This window comes from Ambystoma mexicanum, chromosome 11, assembly GCF_040938575.1.
Source record: "Ambystoma mexicanum isolate Mex_15411 chromosome 11, UKY_AmexF1_1, whole genome shotgun sequence".
NCBI classification, from domain to species: domain Eukaryota; kingdom Metazoa; phylum Chordata; class Amphibia; order Caudata; family Ambystomatidae; genus Ambystoma; species Ambystoma mexicanum.
Genome location: NC_090934.1, coordinates 806088862 through 806104850, shown reverse-complemented (window position 1 = coordinate 806104850; position 15989 = coordinate 806088862). Strand labels below are relative to the sequence as shown.

The 15989-nt window shown below is 42.3% G+C and overlaps 1 protein-coding gene across 2 annotated transcripts in view; it reads right to left on the bottom strand.

Annotated features, from left to right (window-relative positions):
• INSC (INSC spindle orientation adaptor protein) overlaps nt 1-15989 on the bottom strand; it is a 1941980-nt gene that overhangs the window by 15600 nt on the left and 1910391 nt on the right. For both annotated transcript variants that reach the window (XM_069623742.1, XM_069623743.1), the window contains exon 11: nt 3186-3341. In XM_069623742.1, coding sequence (XP_069479843.1) covers nt 3186-3341 — 156 coding nt within the window. The remainder of the gene's footprint in view (nt 1-3185; nt 3342-15989) is intronic.

Below are 15989 nucleotides of genomic sequence, written 5' to 3'. Positions count from 1 at the left end.
CTACCACCTCCAAGACCAAGCACAAGTATGTCTGGTGCAGTTTTCCATTCTCAAGCAGGTATTTATTTTTATATTTTATTATTATTTTTTTTTTATTGTGTTTCAGTTCAAGAGAACCTTTCACACAATATTTTACAAAATCAAATGAATCGATACAATTATATATTTCATTATAATAGTTAATGCAATAAAACATCTAAATTATTAAAATTCCCATTTCTTTTCCAATTTCTATACAACATTTGAGTCAGTTTTGACCACTATCTTGTTGCACAGATTCAAGTAACACCATAATTCTTCACTAGAGTTTAAAAGGAGCCATGTTAAAGCAGCTATTACTGGCCACACGACATCTTCTCCAAAAGGATTTACTTTTAATTTCATCCACATTGCTGACAAATTTCTCCAAACAGGATAAATGCTAATTTCCCAACATACAGCAAATACATGCTGAATGGATTCTAGTTGACATTTACATTAACATAATCGGCAGCTCTTTTCCTCTAAGGACTTTTCAACCTAAGACCCTTAGACCTAGTGTGGGTAATTGAAGCATAGGAGGATAATACATCTTCTTAAAGTGGGGGTCGGAGATCACATCAGGTAGGGCTGAGGTCTTAAATAAGTAGTTGGCATGCTAACATATGAAAACATTGTATGAATACATGAGACAAAAATGATCACACACATAAGCTGCTGAAGGAATTAAAGCTAAATGCATGTCCTTCTGAGAATTTACAAGTGATAATAAATCCTCCTAAAGTCCCTTTCCCCCCTTTAAATAGTGGGAAAACCATGAACACTATAAGGTGCAAAAGAGCTTAAAGGTAGCTAAGAGAGAACTGCTTAAGCCTTCAAATAATCTTCTAAGCGCACATCCTGTGGTTCTCAGTTGTTTAGAATACATTTTCAATTACCCTGAGGGCAATTCCTTTCTCTAGGCAACTTTGAGACTAAAGCTCTACATACCAGTGTTGGACTAGTGGAGGAGATTCCATCTCGTAGGCTGAGGAAAATAGGTGTGATAGTAGTAGGGCCCAAAACCGCAGGTTTTTTAAATGCTCAGCATCCTGACCATGATCAATGCCTAATTTAATATTAGCCACTGATATAGAGAGTGTAATGTTGTAGATCCTGTCCAACTGAATTACAATAATAGTTGCTGTCAGAGGAAATCCACTCTCAAAGCACTTGGTAAGTGATGCTACTTATTACTGTCATTATTGATCTGAATGTGGTACTCAATGCATCACCTGGTGGTGTGGGAATGGTAGAGTAGACCCACCTGTTTATCGAACCTGTGAAAGATGGCATTGTTCTGACTCCAAGGCAAGCAGGTTGTGGTTTGAGCTATTCTCATGACCTCTGACCCCCAACCAAAAACGCAAAAAAAGTTATTGGCAAGAATGAAATGTATGATTTGCATTAAATCGGATGTTCACAAATGGGTTTGCTTTTGCTTCTGTTTATTATGTTTGCCAGGTCAAGTGTGTGAAATCATATGTGAAATTGTATTAGATGTTACAGCCAAATAAGACAAAGTTCTCCAATCTGAAATATCTTCCATCTGTGAAAATGGGCATGGTCAGACGAACTTCCATAAAAGTGACTCTCCATAGATCTGTTACCCATAGATAGTCATGTGTCACATTTGCGGTGTAAACCAGCCTCTCACACCTTCTTAAAATCATCTACTATGCTCTCTCCATCCCCAATGCAGCCCATGACCACATCACCGTATGAATAATTTAGTTTTCGTCTTTCGCTGCAAGAGCCCCAGAAGGACATTGGGGCATGTTATAAAATACTGTGATGATGGCAGCATCCTACTTTCTCTTTCAGGGCCTTACTTGTTACCCCTACGTGACCTCGAACCTTTGAGGATGAATCTCTTGAAAAGTTTGAGAACACTGCAGAGACAAATATAGCAATCACCCCGCATCGGGGCATATATGAACGATAACAGCCTGCCAGCCCGAGCGTAGGTGAGGGCTGTGAGCTGTTACCAGCCATGTACGAACCCCTGACAAGGGGCTGATAGCTATTTACACCCCGGAGTTTGCCCAGGATGCAAATCATTTAATTTTGTACTCACAGGAAATGAGATCCATGCGTATTACGCTAGCACAGTATCCCATTAAAAAACAAGATGGCCACCGGCCATAGCAAAAGGGACTCAGGGCCTCATTACACGGATGGCGGTAGGGATTTACCGGTACCGGTAAAATACCGGTACCGGTAAATCCCTACCGCCTTACTACGAGGTCCCTTTGCGGGTTGGGGGATTTAACGCCTGCTTTTTGCAGGCGTTAAAATCCAACCCGCTAAGGGACCTCGGAGCTAATTTACGGCACCGCAAAATTGCGGTGCCGTAATTAGCGCCTTCCCCATTCCCATAGAGCCCTATGGGGCAGAAATGGGAATGGGGAAGGGCAATGGCGGAAGGGGGATTTACCGCCCCTCCAACCTTGGAATGGGGCGGTAAATCCCCTTTCCGCCAAGGCGGTGCCGGTATTTTACTGGCATGAGCCATGGCGCTAATAGCGCCATGGCTCACAGCCTACCGTGTAATGAGGCCCTCAGTCCCTTTTCCATTTACGTAACGGCTGCGGGCGGAGTACGCCCACGATGCAAATTATTTAATTTTGTATTCACGGAAGATGCGCTCCACACGTATTGGGACGTCGGAAGGCAACACTGAGGGGATCTCTGTTGCCTCCCAACAAACACAATGGAGCCCCCCTGGGAAAGCGCCTTGAGTGGCTGGAAAAAGCAAGTGGTATACAGTGTATTCTCAGGCGCTTTTACAGCCACCTTGATTGGCTCTGCGCCTTCCCCGGGTGTGAATACATTATAAATTCAAGTGGTTTGATCAATCATTTAAAATGTTCCCCAAGCAAAATATAGAAATATCATGTTCTGGCAGCGACGTTAGCAGGTAGTTTATGTGACTCATTAAGTACTTTTCATTTTTTTTTTACATGCAAAGCTTAAAAAAATACACGTCTGAGTAAGTAGTCATTTCAATGACACAATTGAGAATATCTTAGCTTGTTTGTGTTCCAGTTTAAAGTCTGTCTAAGGCATATCTGTATATTGTTATAGAAAGACACAATAACCATTGAACGAGGGAGGTAATAAAACATTCCAAACAAAAGAAATACATCATGTGTGTAGAAGCTTACAGCTTAGCGTTATTGCTTCAAGTGCAACTTCAGGATCTCGACTGAGCCGCGCAATTGTCACTGCCGCTTTCTGTTGGACTCGCTCACAGGCAGACATTTCTGCTATGCTCCCAGTAGATGACTTCTCAAACAGCATGTCAACCAACACCTGGACACCTTGAATAGACGGTTAAACGTTAAATATGAGTACTGGAAGCATATAGTTTGATCAATTAAAACACCACTATTAAACTGTTTTGAGTCATGTGATAACCACGACCATTGCATGTCCCGAAATTATTTTCACTAAACAAAAAATAGGAACACATAGTTTTACAATCATCATAATTTGGAATTCATTTCCAACATTGTTGATGAGCATTATGAACATTCAGCCATTAACCAATAAATCATGTTCTAAACCTGGTGGGCAAATGGGTTGACGTCACAGCAGTGAACAACAAACATGTTCATACATCAAAGCACGCAATCAATTTGTTTGATTATCCGATTTTCACACAAGATCCCCCCATCTGCCCAGATCACCATAGGCTGTTCTGAAGTGGTTGCTCTCTATTGCCATTCCCATTACATATTCATTTGTTATTGCGAAGTGCACAACCACTCATAGGCCCTCATTACAACCCCGGCGCTAAACCATGGCGCTATTAGCACCATGGTTGGTGCCAGTGTTGTAACGAGTCCACCATGGTGGAATGGGGAAATACCGCCCCATTCCAAGGTTGGCGAGGCGGTATTTCCCCATTTCACCATGGCCCTTCGCCATTCCCATTTTCGCCCCATAGGGCTCAATGGGACTGGGGAAAGCGCCAAGTACGGTACCGCAAATTGCGGTACCGTAATCACCACAGAGGTCCCTTTGCGGCACCCTACTTTGAAGACTGGTAAAACCAGCCGTTAAGGTCGAGTCCCGCAAAGGGACCTCGTAATCAGGCGTTAAGGGTTTAACGGCGCCAACACCTTTTACGGCGCTGTTAAACCCTTAACGCCAGGGTCGTAATGACCCCCATAGCGCGAAATCACAGATATTGTGATATGGAATGTTCTCTACATGGTGAGAATTATGGTCAGCATTGGCTTTCAGAATGGTGCAAAGAGCCATTTACGCCACGTTATCCCAGTTTCAATATCACACAATATGCAGCTTTTAATACGTTTTAGTGAATACATTTGAAGCATTATGCAGAGGGTTAAGCAAATGCGTCATTGGATGGTTTAAAACCACATCACACCAACACCTGTTGCACACTACTGTTCATAACCCTGAAAAAGGGAGAACACAGGACACTGGCAGCAGCAATCTTAGGTGTCTAAATACAAATGATTAACACCCATTATCGAGCATAAGGCATCTTGAAGTAACAGGCCCATTTCATCATTCACTGATGATGTATTTTGTATTTGCCACACACTGCAATCCAGGGAGCCATTACGGCGATTGAGGCATTATGAAGTAACATTGGACACTGCATCATTTAAACCTTGCCTACATAGTGGTTCGAGGGGTTGCAAAACACATTTCAGACTCTTTGGGAGGCAAAGGCAAAACATGGCCTGCTTTCCAACCGTGCATATTTAAATATTTCACTTCAATAGCTTTCTAAAAGAAAATGAATATTTGTTTAAACTTACCGGGCCCAATTCAATAAATAATGAGAACATAATATATTCAACAGTATGTGCAACAAATAGGATTTGCTTTAATAAAATTCATCTTCCATCATGGCTAGACATATGAACGGTTTTCGTTGGCTGCTCTCACTTGTATTATCGGATACAGGTTGTATGGTCCTGCAGATAACACAGGTATTCCAGGCTTGCATTGCACACATATTATTGGCATTTATTTCACTGGACGATTCTACAGGAAAATCTATTCTGAAAGCGTATGCGTTGTTCCACCCCTGCATAATACTTCCATTAAGCCCAATACAAAGGTATCAAAACCACAATTTTGTGTGTTTTTACAATGATAACACGCCCGGGATTGTACATATTTGGGGTGGTAACCTGTTCCACACTTGAGCAGCTCACATGGGGAATACTCGGCTTCCATTGGTGCTATACTATATTTGGCCATTTTCATGATGAGGGAGCTGAAAGGTGGTAAAGTTCATTGCAGGGTGTGAAAACAATGTAATATTTAAGGATATGGACCAATGTGTATGTGAAGGTTTAAAAACCAAGCACAAGACAGAATGAATATGTATCTGGATAGGCTGGGGAGACGTGGTCATACCTTCAAGAGCATTATGCAAGAAGCTGCTGCATTCTTGAGCCATGTGGCGTGCATTTAAAGGCGCCAAACAGAAGTCCGTTTCACATGAATAGCAAGATTTTAAACAATGAAACAATAACGGCTTGGCCTTTGTTTTTGTCTTTCAAGTAAAATGAAAGAGACAAGTGGAAAGGGGCCTAGCTGTAATTACCAATGGATAAGAATTTACAAAAGAAAGGGGAATCAAAGATCCCTGTCACATGGAAAACAGGATTTTTAAACGTTGACAAAAAAACAGAGTGCACAGGTGTGTGCAAATAAAAGCAGCTTTAAAAGTGAAACAGTATCACTGCTCACAGAAAAATGTCAGGAAAACAAAACATGATGTACGGGTTGACAAAAAGTAATGTATATTATCTTTCACCTACACAACCGCAGTGACATTTAAAGAGCCACTTTGCATTCATGGAAACATGTCAGCCTAAGGCAGACCATTTTGCTGGCTATGGGCAAAACTCCACAAGGAAATCTCCCACTCCCAGCCTGGATGTTACATCTCACATCTAATTACCAAATGCAACAAAGTGTCCTCCTAAAGATGTCAACATACAGTGTTATTGAGACCTGCTGGCCCTGAAAGCATTGACTGCAAGAGAAGTTACCCTGAGCTGGAGTATGACTAATAGGTGTGAAGATGGGGGCACCCACTTCAAAGAGCAGGCTTCCAACACAAACTCTGGGTACAGGCTGACCCACTGAAAACAAATGGCCAGAAGGCAGGAGGAGGGCCATTTGTCTCACATGAAGATTCACAATTAATTTAGAAGGACTATTATCTTAGCAATCATAAGGTGGATGGATTTCATATATGTACCATTTTTTATGTAATTTCCAGGCAATTTTGGGGATATACAATTCATCAACCTGTGACTCAGGGAACTGTAATGGTCAGTTAAACTAGGTTTCTGGCTGATATGAACATGTTCCAAATGTGAGAGTTGGTGAGCAGGTGGAAAATGAATTTAGGGATATGCTTAATAACGTGCATATTTATAACTGTTGTGCTATATGGAAACAGAAGAAATGTGCCACATGGCTGTGCTACATTGTACGGATGTGGTTTTCGGCGTATCTAATACCCCATGATCTGCTGAATCAGAAAATATGTATATTATGGCAGTTGATATTAAATTTACAAAGTTGCGATACATAACTAGTTTTTACCAAAAAGTTGAGAGAAGAACATGTTATTACAAGTAGGAATTGACATATGTTGCTCCAGAACCCTAAACCAATCCTGATTTGGAGGCTAGGTTTGGGAGGAGAAAGAAGGGTAAGTGTCCAATCCTTGTGGTAGGAATTATTACAGGGTTCTTCCCCAAGATTGTTCTATAAAACGGTACTGCACAAAAAAGGAGGAAAAGACAGATAGGCAAGAGACAGACCATCAGGAGGGCTGCTAAAACGTACCATCTGACAGCTTTAAGGAGACACCAGAGGAGATTGCTGGGAGTGCCTCTGGGTGGTGCGGTCTATTTCTAGGAAGGCCTCAAAGCTGAAAGGGCCCTATGGTGGAGAGCCGGTGGCTATCTTTGAGTCTATGAGAGTGGAGTAACCAGGCACCTACCCTATCTTTCAAGAGTGTCCTGAGATGCAGCTGGCATTCCTGAACTGTAGACAGAGGCTTTCTATGTACATAGAACTAAACCCTGGGAAACCAAAAGGTGGGGGAGTCTGCTTACCTTGAATCCCTTCCCTTTATAATGGGTTGAGGGGCAACAATGTGTAGATTCTTAGCCTATTTAACCAAAAATATTGATTTAATGAATTCCCCATTTGACAGAATATGATGGGGTGAATTTTGTTTAAATTAAAAATTTACAATGCTAATTTCCCAGTGTGTGTTGAAAACTATAGCCTATGCATTAATTGGGTTATCCTTGTTGTCCAGCTGACCCAGACTTCTTTTAGGAAGAGGGGTGTCTTTGTTTGTAAATCAGTCCAACCTTTTTATCCAGCTTCCCCAACACAGGCCTTTCAGTACGGGGGGTCTGAAATCAAAAATTCCCCAAAGCATTCCAATTTTTCTGTCCAACTTCCCAACATAGACCAAAGTAGGGGGGTCGGAAAAACACACCGCTAAATCACCCTGTGTTTATTTTAAGCCAAATGTGTGGCCAAAATTATAATCCTACTGCTAGCCTTTTAAGCCTGCAGGAAAATCAAAATCGCACAACACTACATGTTACTCACTTGTTTTTATTGATCAGTGTAATTATTTGATGAAGTGAAATTTGCAGCAAGTGAGGAATTGTGATTGTGTTCTTTTCAATTCAATTTTGTGATTTATTTATGCTGAGAGAAGTTGATTGTGTTGTGCCACGGATAAAGTGGTGTTTGACATTTTCATGCTAATTTCTATTACATTTAATTTAAATAAATACCAATATATTTCCCATTCAACAGCCTAGTTCTTGGCTCATTTTTGGCTCAGGTGAGATTGATTCAAGCGGCATGATATGTGTCTGAGATAGGGCTAAAGGAAATAATCTGTTAAACAGTTTGTTGTGTAACCACTTGAGTGGGAAGGGAAGGAACTCCCTGTGTTGAGGGTGGCTTCTCAGTAAACTGTTACAAATTGGGGGCTCGTCTAGGATTCAGCTTCCTATTCCTGAACCATGACAAGTACATTGTCACAGCCTTTTTATTTTGATGCAATTGCATTCAGGTGGAGGGAAAGTCATCTTTGTTTTGTTAAAGTGCTGAGGTGTAAATGAAAAATTAAGATTGTGTAAGAATGTATTTGTGTGAGGAAATCAAGAGGGAACAGTGAGATTTTGCCCCTGCGTAAATGAAATTTTACTAAGGTGCAAAAAAACTATTGTGAAAATGACTACTGTATAAATTGGTGAAGCCAGGGAGCATCTCCTAGCTAAAATATTTCTTAAAAAGAAAATGGGTTTAGGATGAAGCAGGAAGCTGGCAAACCAGAATTGAGTGGGAGGTTACCTGAGTAAGCAATGATATTTGGTTTGATAGTGGAAGTTGGTGGCATTTTATATGACCACAACTGCTTGTGATGAACAGATAAAAATGGCTCAGCTAACGGCTCAGAATAGTGAGGCTAGAAGGATGAATCAGGCTGGAGACCTGTTACAGGCACAGGATCTTGTTCAGCAACTCAAAGATGAGCTGATAACACTGCTGGCAAGAGAGTGCAGAGTGTGAAACACAGTTCTGTCCAATGATGAATGCACATACAAAGTGTGTAGAAAATCTCAGAACACTGCAACACAACCTAAATGACAGGCTGCTCATAATAGAGTAATTTCAGATGGCACTATGGCCTTTCAATTGCAAATAAAGCAGTTGAAAAATGAAAACAGGCGTTTAATTATCAATCAATTTGAAATTTATTGAATATACATATAGCACAAAGCTTTGTATAATATTTGATTTAAAAAAAAAACATGCTCATTACAATTAACCAATAAATAGTACAAATGATTGCTGACGGCTTGGGATACATTGCGTCGTTTTACAGCTAATCTCAGTATAAACATTTAAAAATCTCAACAATGTGCATATACAATCTAACAATAGAATAGATCAAATTAATGTCATTGCCTTGTAGAAATTCATACCATAATCGAGGAAAATCAGATATGCTGACAGCATTGGTGTATGATTTAAAATATTGCAGACGGAGACAGTTTAAGCTTTCACATGTAATTACTAGGTGAAACAGTGATTCTTCTAGTAAATTGCCACATAATCTACAATATGTATGGTTGTATTCAATTTTATTCAACCAACTTTTAGGTGATAATGCCACAGATGTATTGAATTTCAACAAAAGATAGACCCGAAATATATAAGGGCTTGGATATGCCAATATATATCTCGGAGTGGCTACACGTACTCGTCTATATTGGCAAAAATCTTTGGCAGATGTTAAAGATTCAAGGTGGTTCATATTATGATGGAAAGCCAATATAGCCAATTTCTTTTTAAGCCACAATTTAATGTTACCTGTGTCAATTGAATCTCCTTCTGCGTTAAGCCACTGGCTATGCGTGCTTTTCAAAATACCAATGATGCCAACTGGTTTAGAGGCATCCAAGGCTAAAAATGCTTGTATGTAAGGCACCATTATTGTATCAGTTGGGACACTGGTTAAACGCTGAAAGAACAACACACATTGTGATAGGTAGACATTCCATATGCCCTTTAGGTCAAATTCAAGGTACAAATATTGAATGCTTATGTTTTTGGGTAGTCGGAGCAGACGCCTCAATAATTTGGCTTCAAGCCGAATTAGTTCAATTTGGAATTTGTGACCCCAAATCGCTATTGCGTAGGACATTATGGCCATTATTTTGGATTTATATATAGATACAACTGCTGCTGCACTGTAGCCCTTGTTCCTACCAATAAATGCACTTAATTATCAATGGGGTTGATTCGCAAAATGTACTCTGAAACAACAGAGGACACAGCTGGCTCAATAAAAAGACCTCTTGAATCAGGATAACAGTGTCCTATTACAGAGGATATATCAGTTGGAAATGGAGGTAACAAAGGAACAGTCAGGTTCTCAGAAACTGACCAGAATTAGAGAAGAAAGGAATGAGTTTGTAGACCAAGTGAGGCAAACAGAAGCTGAACTATTATAGGCAGCAAAATGATGAACAAGAGAAAGAGAATATTCTCCAGAAGGAAAAGCACCTTCAATATGCACACAGCATACAAGGCTCACAGAGGGAAAACTAATCACTTTAGCACAAGGTGCAGCAAACAAAAGATCGGTTGGTAGCTCAGAGCAGGGTGCTTGACACTAATCAGTCCTTAGTGCCAGAATTAAAAAGCCAGCTCTCTGACTACCAACAGCAAATAAATAAAGAGAGACAGAGGTGTGAGAGCCTCACCAAGGAAATCGAAAATCATAAACAGGACCTGAGGCACGCTGACCAATCAGGATATGGGACAAAGGTGAGGCATCCTTCCCAACAGGGGCCTCATGCCAGTCATTTACAATCTCTTGTGCACAAAAGGGAACCAACCTCATGCATGCAACCAATCAAGAACAGGGTGACATGAGGCAGTTAGACTTACCGAGGCCTAGCCCAACTGATCAAGAAGGCCAGTCTCTGTCTGATATTGATGAGTATTCATCTCTACCACAGAGAAGGGAATGTGGCTGGACCAGTGTGTCCTGGGAAGTAAGGAATAATACTCTAAGTACTTCAGACAATGAACACTCTTATGAGGAGAAAATCAGGGAGTTAGACTGGTTTAAGATGTGTCTACAAAGAGACCACCTTGCCTGCTTTGCTGAAGGAGAAAAGCCAGAGCCTCAGCCTAGGAAGGGCATTCTAAAAACCTCTGCATATTCATGGGAAAGGGATATTCCTGAGACTCCCTTTAGGAGAGATGATGAAACTGGGTTCTATCCTGGGCCTGAAAGGAACTCTAGGGAGAGTGACCCTGCGAGTTCACTTTGGTCCAGGCGAGAGGAGTCCAGATCCTGTGGTTCTGGGAGGTATTCTCAGTCTCATAGAGATAGGGAGTGCCTAGAAGAAAGGGAAGGGATTACCGGTAGCAGTTCTCAGTCAGAAGGTGAATGGATTTAGGTGCATAGGAAGAAAAAGACAGCTAAGCAGAGCAAGGGTTTTGTGAAAGACCCAATAAGACAAATCAAGGCCATAAAGAGCTTCCTGACCCCATACCACAAGAATGCCAAGTATTCGGTATGGGAGCACCTCGAACTTTGTGAGCAGATGATGGCATCATTCTTGATCAGGAATGATGTGAATTGTATAGCATTTGCTAAATGAACGCTCTCACCTGAGTACTCCAGTTTCTCTGCAGGACTGGAGGACCAGGATCATCATAGATGGTCCACTTATAAGGCAGCCATATTGAAACATTTTTCCACCCATAGGAACGCACAGGAGGCCCATAAGGCTGCATATAACTTGCAGTGTGGGGAAGATTGGGAGTTTGTGCAGAAGTTAAAGCGTGCATTTACTCAGACTTCCTGCCGGGTGAACACCAATAGTAGGGAGTTCATAACTACACATTTCCATGCTCTCCCCAAATACACAATGACTCAGTTGGTGCGTGACTTTCACGAGCATACGGCCCTGGATTGGGTGATTGAGCAGGCCACCAGAACTTATGAGGTCCAAAGGCCTGCTGAGAGTAAAAATACTGTCAAAACCCCCAAACCATCTAAGACCCCTGCTGCTGCAAACGTGACTGAGGAAAAAACTACCCCTCCATTGGATCTGGAGATGGGGCGGCCTAAAAGTAACCCTCCTGCCAATAAGCAAAAGGGAAGCGACCCCCCACCCCCAACCCAGCCCAATGGAAAGGTAACATAAACAAGAAGAGGAATCCACGCTGTGGTCAGTCTGAGTTACTGTCCTAATTCACTCCTATTCGACAAAGAATGTTATGTGCTCATATACAGAGTCACAGGAAAGAAATACCAAAGATATTTCTGAAAAACAATTGACCATTTATTAGTGATAAAACAAAATATTCACAAATAGAGGTAAACAAATCATAATGATAAATTGTTCAAACAAAAAGAAAAACATGTTTTAACCAAAAGAACCAATTCAATGGGGTTACTTCAGCAATATAGGCTTGAACAATAAAATACAAACAAACTGAGACAAAATAGATAAACAAGTACAACTAAAGTAAATAAAGAACAAATCCGATTGTTACTCTGAAGTGGACTCAATACCTAGTCATAAACTTTAGTAGAGATGTCTATTCCTAAGGAATTCACTAGTTATGTATCATGATCATGTTTTGTGATCTGCCAACATGTACGTTTTTAAGCAAAATATTTTGTATCAGTGTTGCTAATCATAATATTCTAGTAGATGAGCACTGAAGGCACGTTTCGGCTGTTGCCATTGTAGTGGGTATGTATTCAAAGCCTTCCTCAGGGCAAAACGGACCGCAAAGAGTCCTGAAACAGAGGGAGGCAGATTCATATAGTTGTCAATGTTGTATTTTCAAACATATACTGAAATGTCTTACCAAGAACATTTTTTGAAAGAGTTAGTACTGCTTACTTAAATTAAAAACATAAGGTGTCTGCATAATACTCACCCTGTATTCTAAACAGGGGTATGTAGACTAAGGGACCTTTTGTTGCTGGAGACAGACAGTCATCTTGGGAGTACGAGGTTGAGTCTTGCAATTGTAGAGATCATGAATAAAGGATCAAGATTCATGAGACTAGAAGGACGGAGAGTAAATATGTGTGTCAACCAAGGAGATGAGATGTGCTTAGAAAATCTCAAAACTGGTGAACACATAATGTACTGGTGTTAAACAAATTTAGACCTTAGTACCTTTTAGAGGAGTTCCTGATGGGTGGAGTTTTTATCTTGCCACCGGTCGGGAAAGAGTTCTGAAATTTTCGATGAAGGCTGCAAAACGAGGGAATCCTATCTTGATAGCTGGCCTGAAGTCTGGTAGGCACAAGGGACAGTAGTGGAATGGAGAAAGAAAAAGAAAGGAGCGAGGAAACCAGGTGAAAAAATAATTCCTGAATTACACAAAGTGAATAGGTTAATATAAATAACCCGGCTAACAGAGTTCAAGAGTGATGTATGTGAGCGGGAGATACTAAAAGAGGGGGGGAAAAAACAGTCAGTGGACGGGCCGTACCGTCCACTTACGGTCCAGCTTTCCTCTAGTGTGAGCAGGATTGGAGACCGGCATCAGGGTTTTTCCAGATCGGGATGGTTGTGAAAACTCATCCACGGTCTTGAAATTAACAGGAGTGCTGTGTGCAGTGTATCACGCGGGACAGGCGCCAACCTGGGAGTGCCCAAAAAAAAAGCGGGCATACAGGTGTTTTTGTAAATCTTCCTGTTGCGAAAAGAAGAACGTATGTATCTGCTGTGTACACATACACAGCATGAATCAGACTTACTAGTTAATGCGTTTTCCCAAAGTCATGCTGTCAGGAATCACGGGAGGGCTGCTCAGTCTGGTATCTGTGTCAGGACGCCGTATTGAGGCGTCTGGTAGTCAAAGTGACGCGTATCGCATATTCCAGCATCCCATGGGGCAGACGATACCATTGATGTAGGTAGGGGAGTTTTAGAGCATGGTGCTCATGTAAAGAGACGGGGGCAACTTCACCGTTCATCTTTTCTGGGTCGGCGATATCTAGCTAGCATTGTGGTGTATGAATGAAGCAAAAAATAGGTTGAAGATAAAGAGTATCTCGAAAAAATATGGTATGCTCGGAATGGGGAGCAACCATTTGCACACGGACGAAGGCATTTGGATACTCTGTTCCCATGGTTACCAGAGAAGCAAGTGCAGGGGATTATGCATGCAGGGCCGAGGTGGCAGAGTGAGTTATAGTAGGCGAGGTGCCACATTGGTAGGAAACTCGAGTGTGGCTTAATACCGCGCACAAAGTAGAAACATTCTGCATGCCGTAACTGAGAATATGAACGTAAACTAAAGAATAACGGTAGCGATGTGTGAACAGAAAGAGGACTTTACTTGAACCCGGTTCGTGGCATACCGAGGTGGGTAGGGGATGTTGACATACTTATTGGTGGGACAAAAGGAAGGGTCCAAGAGCCCATTTTGAACCAACTATATGGAGGTAGTTGGGCGTCGGCACAGTCGCAGATAGTCAGCAGAGACGGCATCACTATAGATAAAGTGACACTGCGGGATGGGCATAGGATCCTGTGCCTGTCAGGAGTAGTCCGGCCAGGTGTGGATCCAACAGTCGATGTGTTACTTTCTGTTATGGTGCAATCTCATGATTGTAATTTAAAATCAAATAAAGGCTGTGTTAAGATGAGATTGCGGGCATGCATCTTGGGGGGCGGGGAACTCTTAAGTCCCTGCCTAATAGGTGGCCGGGGGAGAGCCTGGGTTCTCACACTGTTGTTTGGAATGCAGTGCCTTCATCAATGGTAGTCGAGGACAAGGGGCGGAAGAGGAGAGAATCCCCTGTGTGCCTCACGTGGAAAGGTAGTCAGGCAGAGGCCCAGAACAATGATCCCTCTGACCCTGCAACCTATAAATGCTAGGTACAAGGGTACTAAACCAATCCTGGGGTATGTACACACTCCCCGGCCCAAGGAGGGGAACTAATCAGGTAAGTACTGCCCTGGGAAACTTACCTGCCAAACTTCCCTCAGGATAGAAGTATCACTCCACCTCCCAATCTGAATTTTTTCCCCAAAAAAATCCCCCAAACCAGAACCTCCAAAACAATCCTCCTCCTCTCTGTCCCTGGTTCTAGGGCAATAGATCACTGAACCCGGGAGAAGGGAGATTCAGGATGGAAAGTGTTGGGGGTAATTTCCAGCTCCGGAGCTACTCCAGGAGAAGGGACAGCTACCCCTTTTATGAGCAGCAGAGGTATGACTTGAGACCTCCCTACCACCCAGACAAGGTCTCACAACTGGAGCGACAGGTCCAACAACTGACCAATGATCTTGTGCACATTCTGAGGGCTCAGTCCAACTCTCAACCTATCCCTGCTTGTCAGAATTCCCCATCACCCAGGTCTGATGCCCCAGAGGGGAAATGATGGGAGGACACCTCTTACAAACCACATCTGAAACCTCTGACAAATCACAGGTTCCAGTGGGGGTCCCGGGTGGAGGGGAGATGCCAAGCCCTTGAGGAAGATTCCATTCTCACCCAAACAGAACCCCTAAAAACCTCTCAGCCTAAAAGAGTTTATTTTACCCCTAAACTATTAGAATCCAAAGAGCAAAGTGTAAGTATGAGTGGCCAAAGAAGAACCCTCTTTGTGGAGGAACTCCAGATTATTCACTTTGAAAGAGAAGATTCCCTGGAGGATTCAGTGAAGCAGACCTTCTCTTTAAAAAATGGGGGATCCCTCCCAAAGACAAATGGTTCCCAAAAGACCCTGAGTGGGACAGGGTAAGTATGGAGGCCAACCCAGAACCAGAAACTATTCAACCCCAAACATGTGAGCCACCGATGAGCCATACAGAAGTGAAATGGAGGGGCTGTCCTTTCTCCAAACAGGTTCTAAGAACTGTTGCCTGGTAATGGGGGACAGCCAAGGAGGCGGGGGAAAGGAGGATTCCCCAACAACACCCATTGTGATTTGCAAACTTTTTTTTACAGATTCTGGAACTTGCAGGGCCAGTGTGAATTATCAGCTCTGGTGGACACTGGATCCCAAGCCACCCTCCTGTCAAAAAGGGCCTTTGACGAACAAAATTCTGAACGGGGGGGGGCCACCGAATTCCACTCACACCACTTCCTGGACAACACCAAAATGTTGACGGAAATTAGATTTCCGTCAAAGGGACTGTGGATCTGGACATAGAAATTGGACGCACCGACTGAAACATCCAGTGATAGTTGTGACTCCAGATGGCACACCTTGTTTAATGGGGAACGATCTCCTGAGGAGGTTATCACCTCTGATCAACTGCTTAAACAAGGTCCTCTGGACTTAGACTAACTGCCCTATCAAATTAAAAATGAGTATCAATTATGTAAGCCTGAATGGTACATGTCATGTAATTGATCAATGTTCTGAG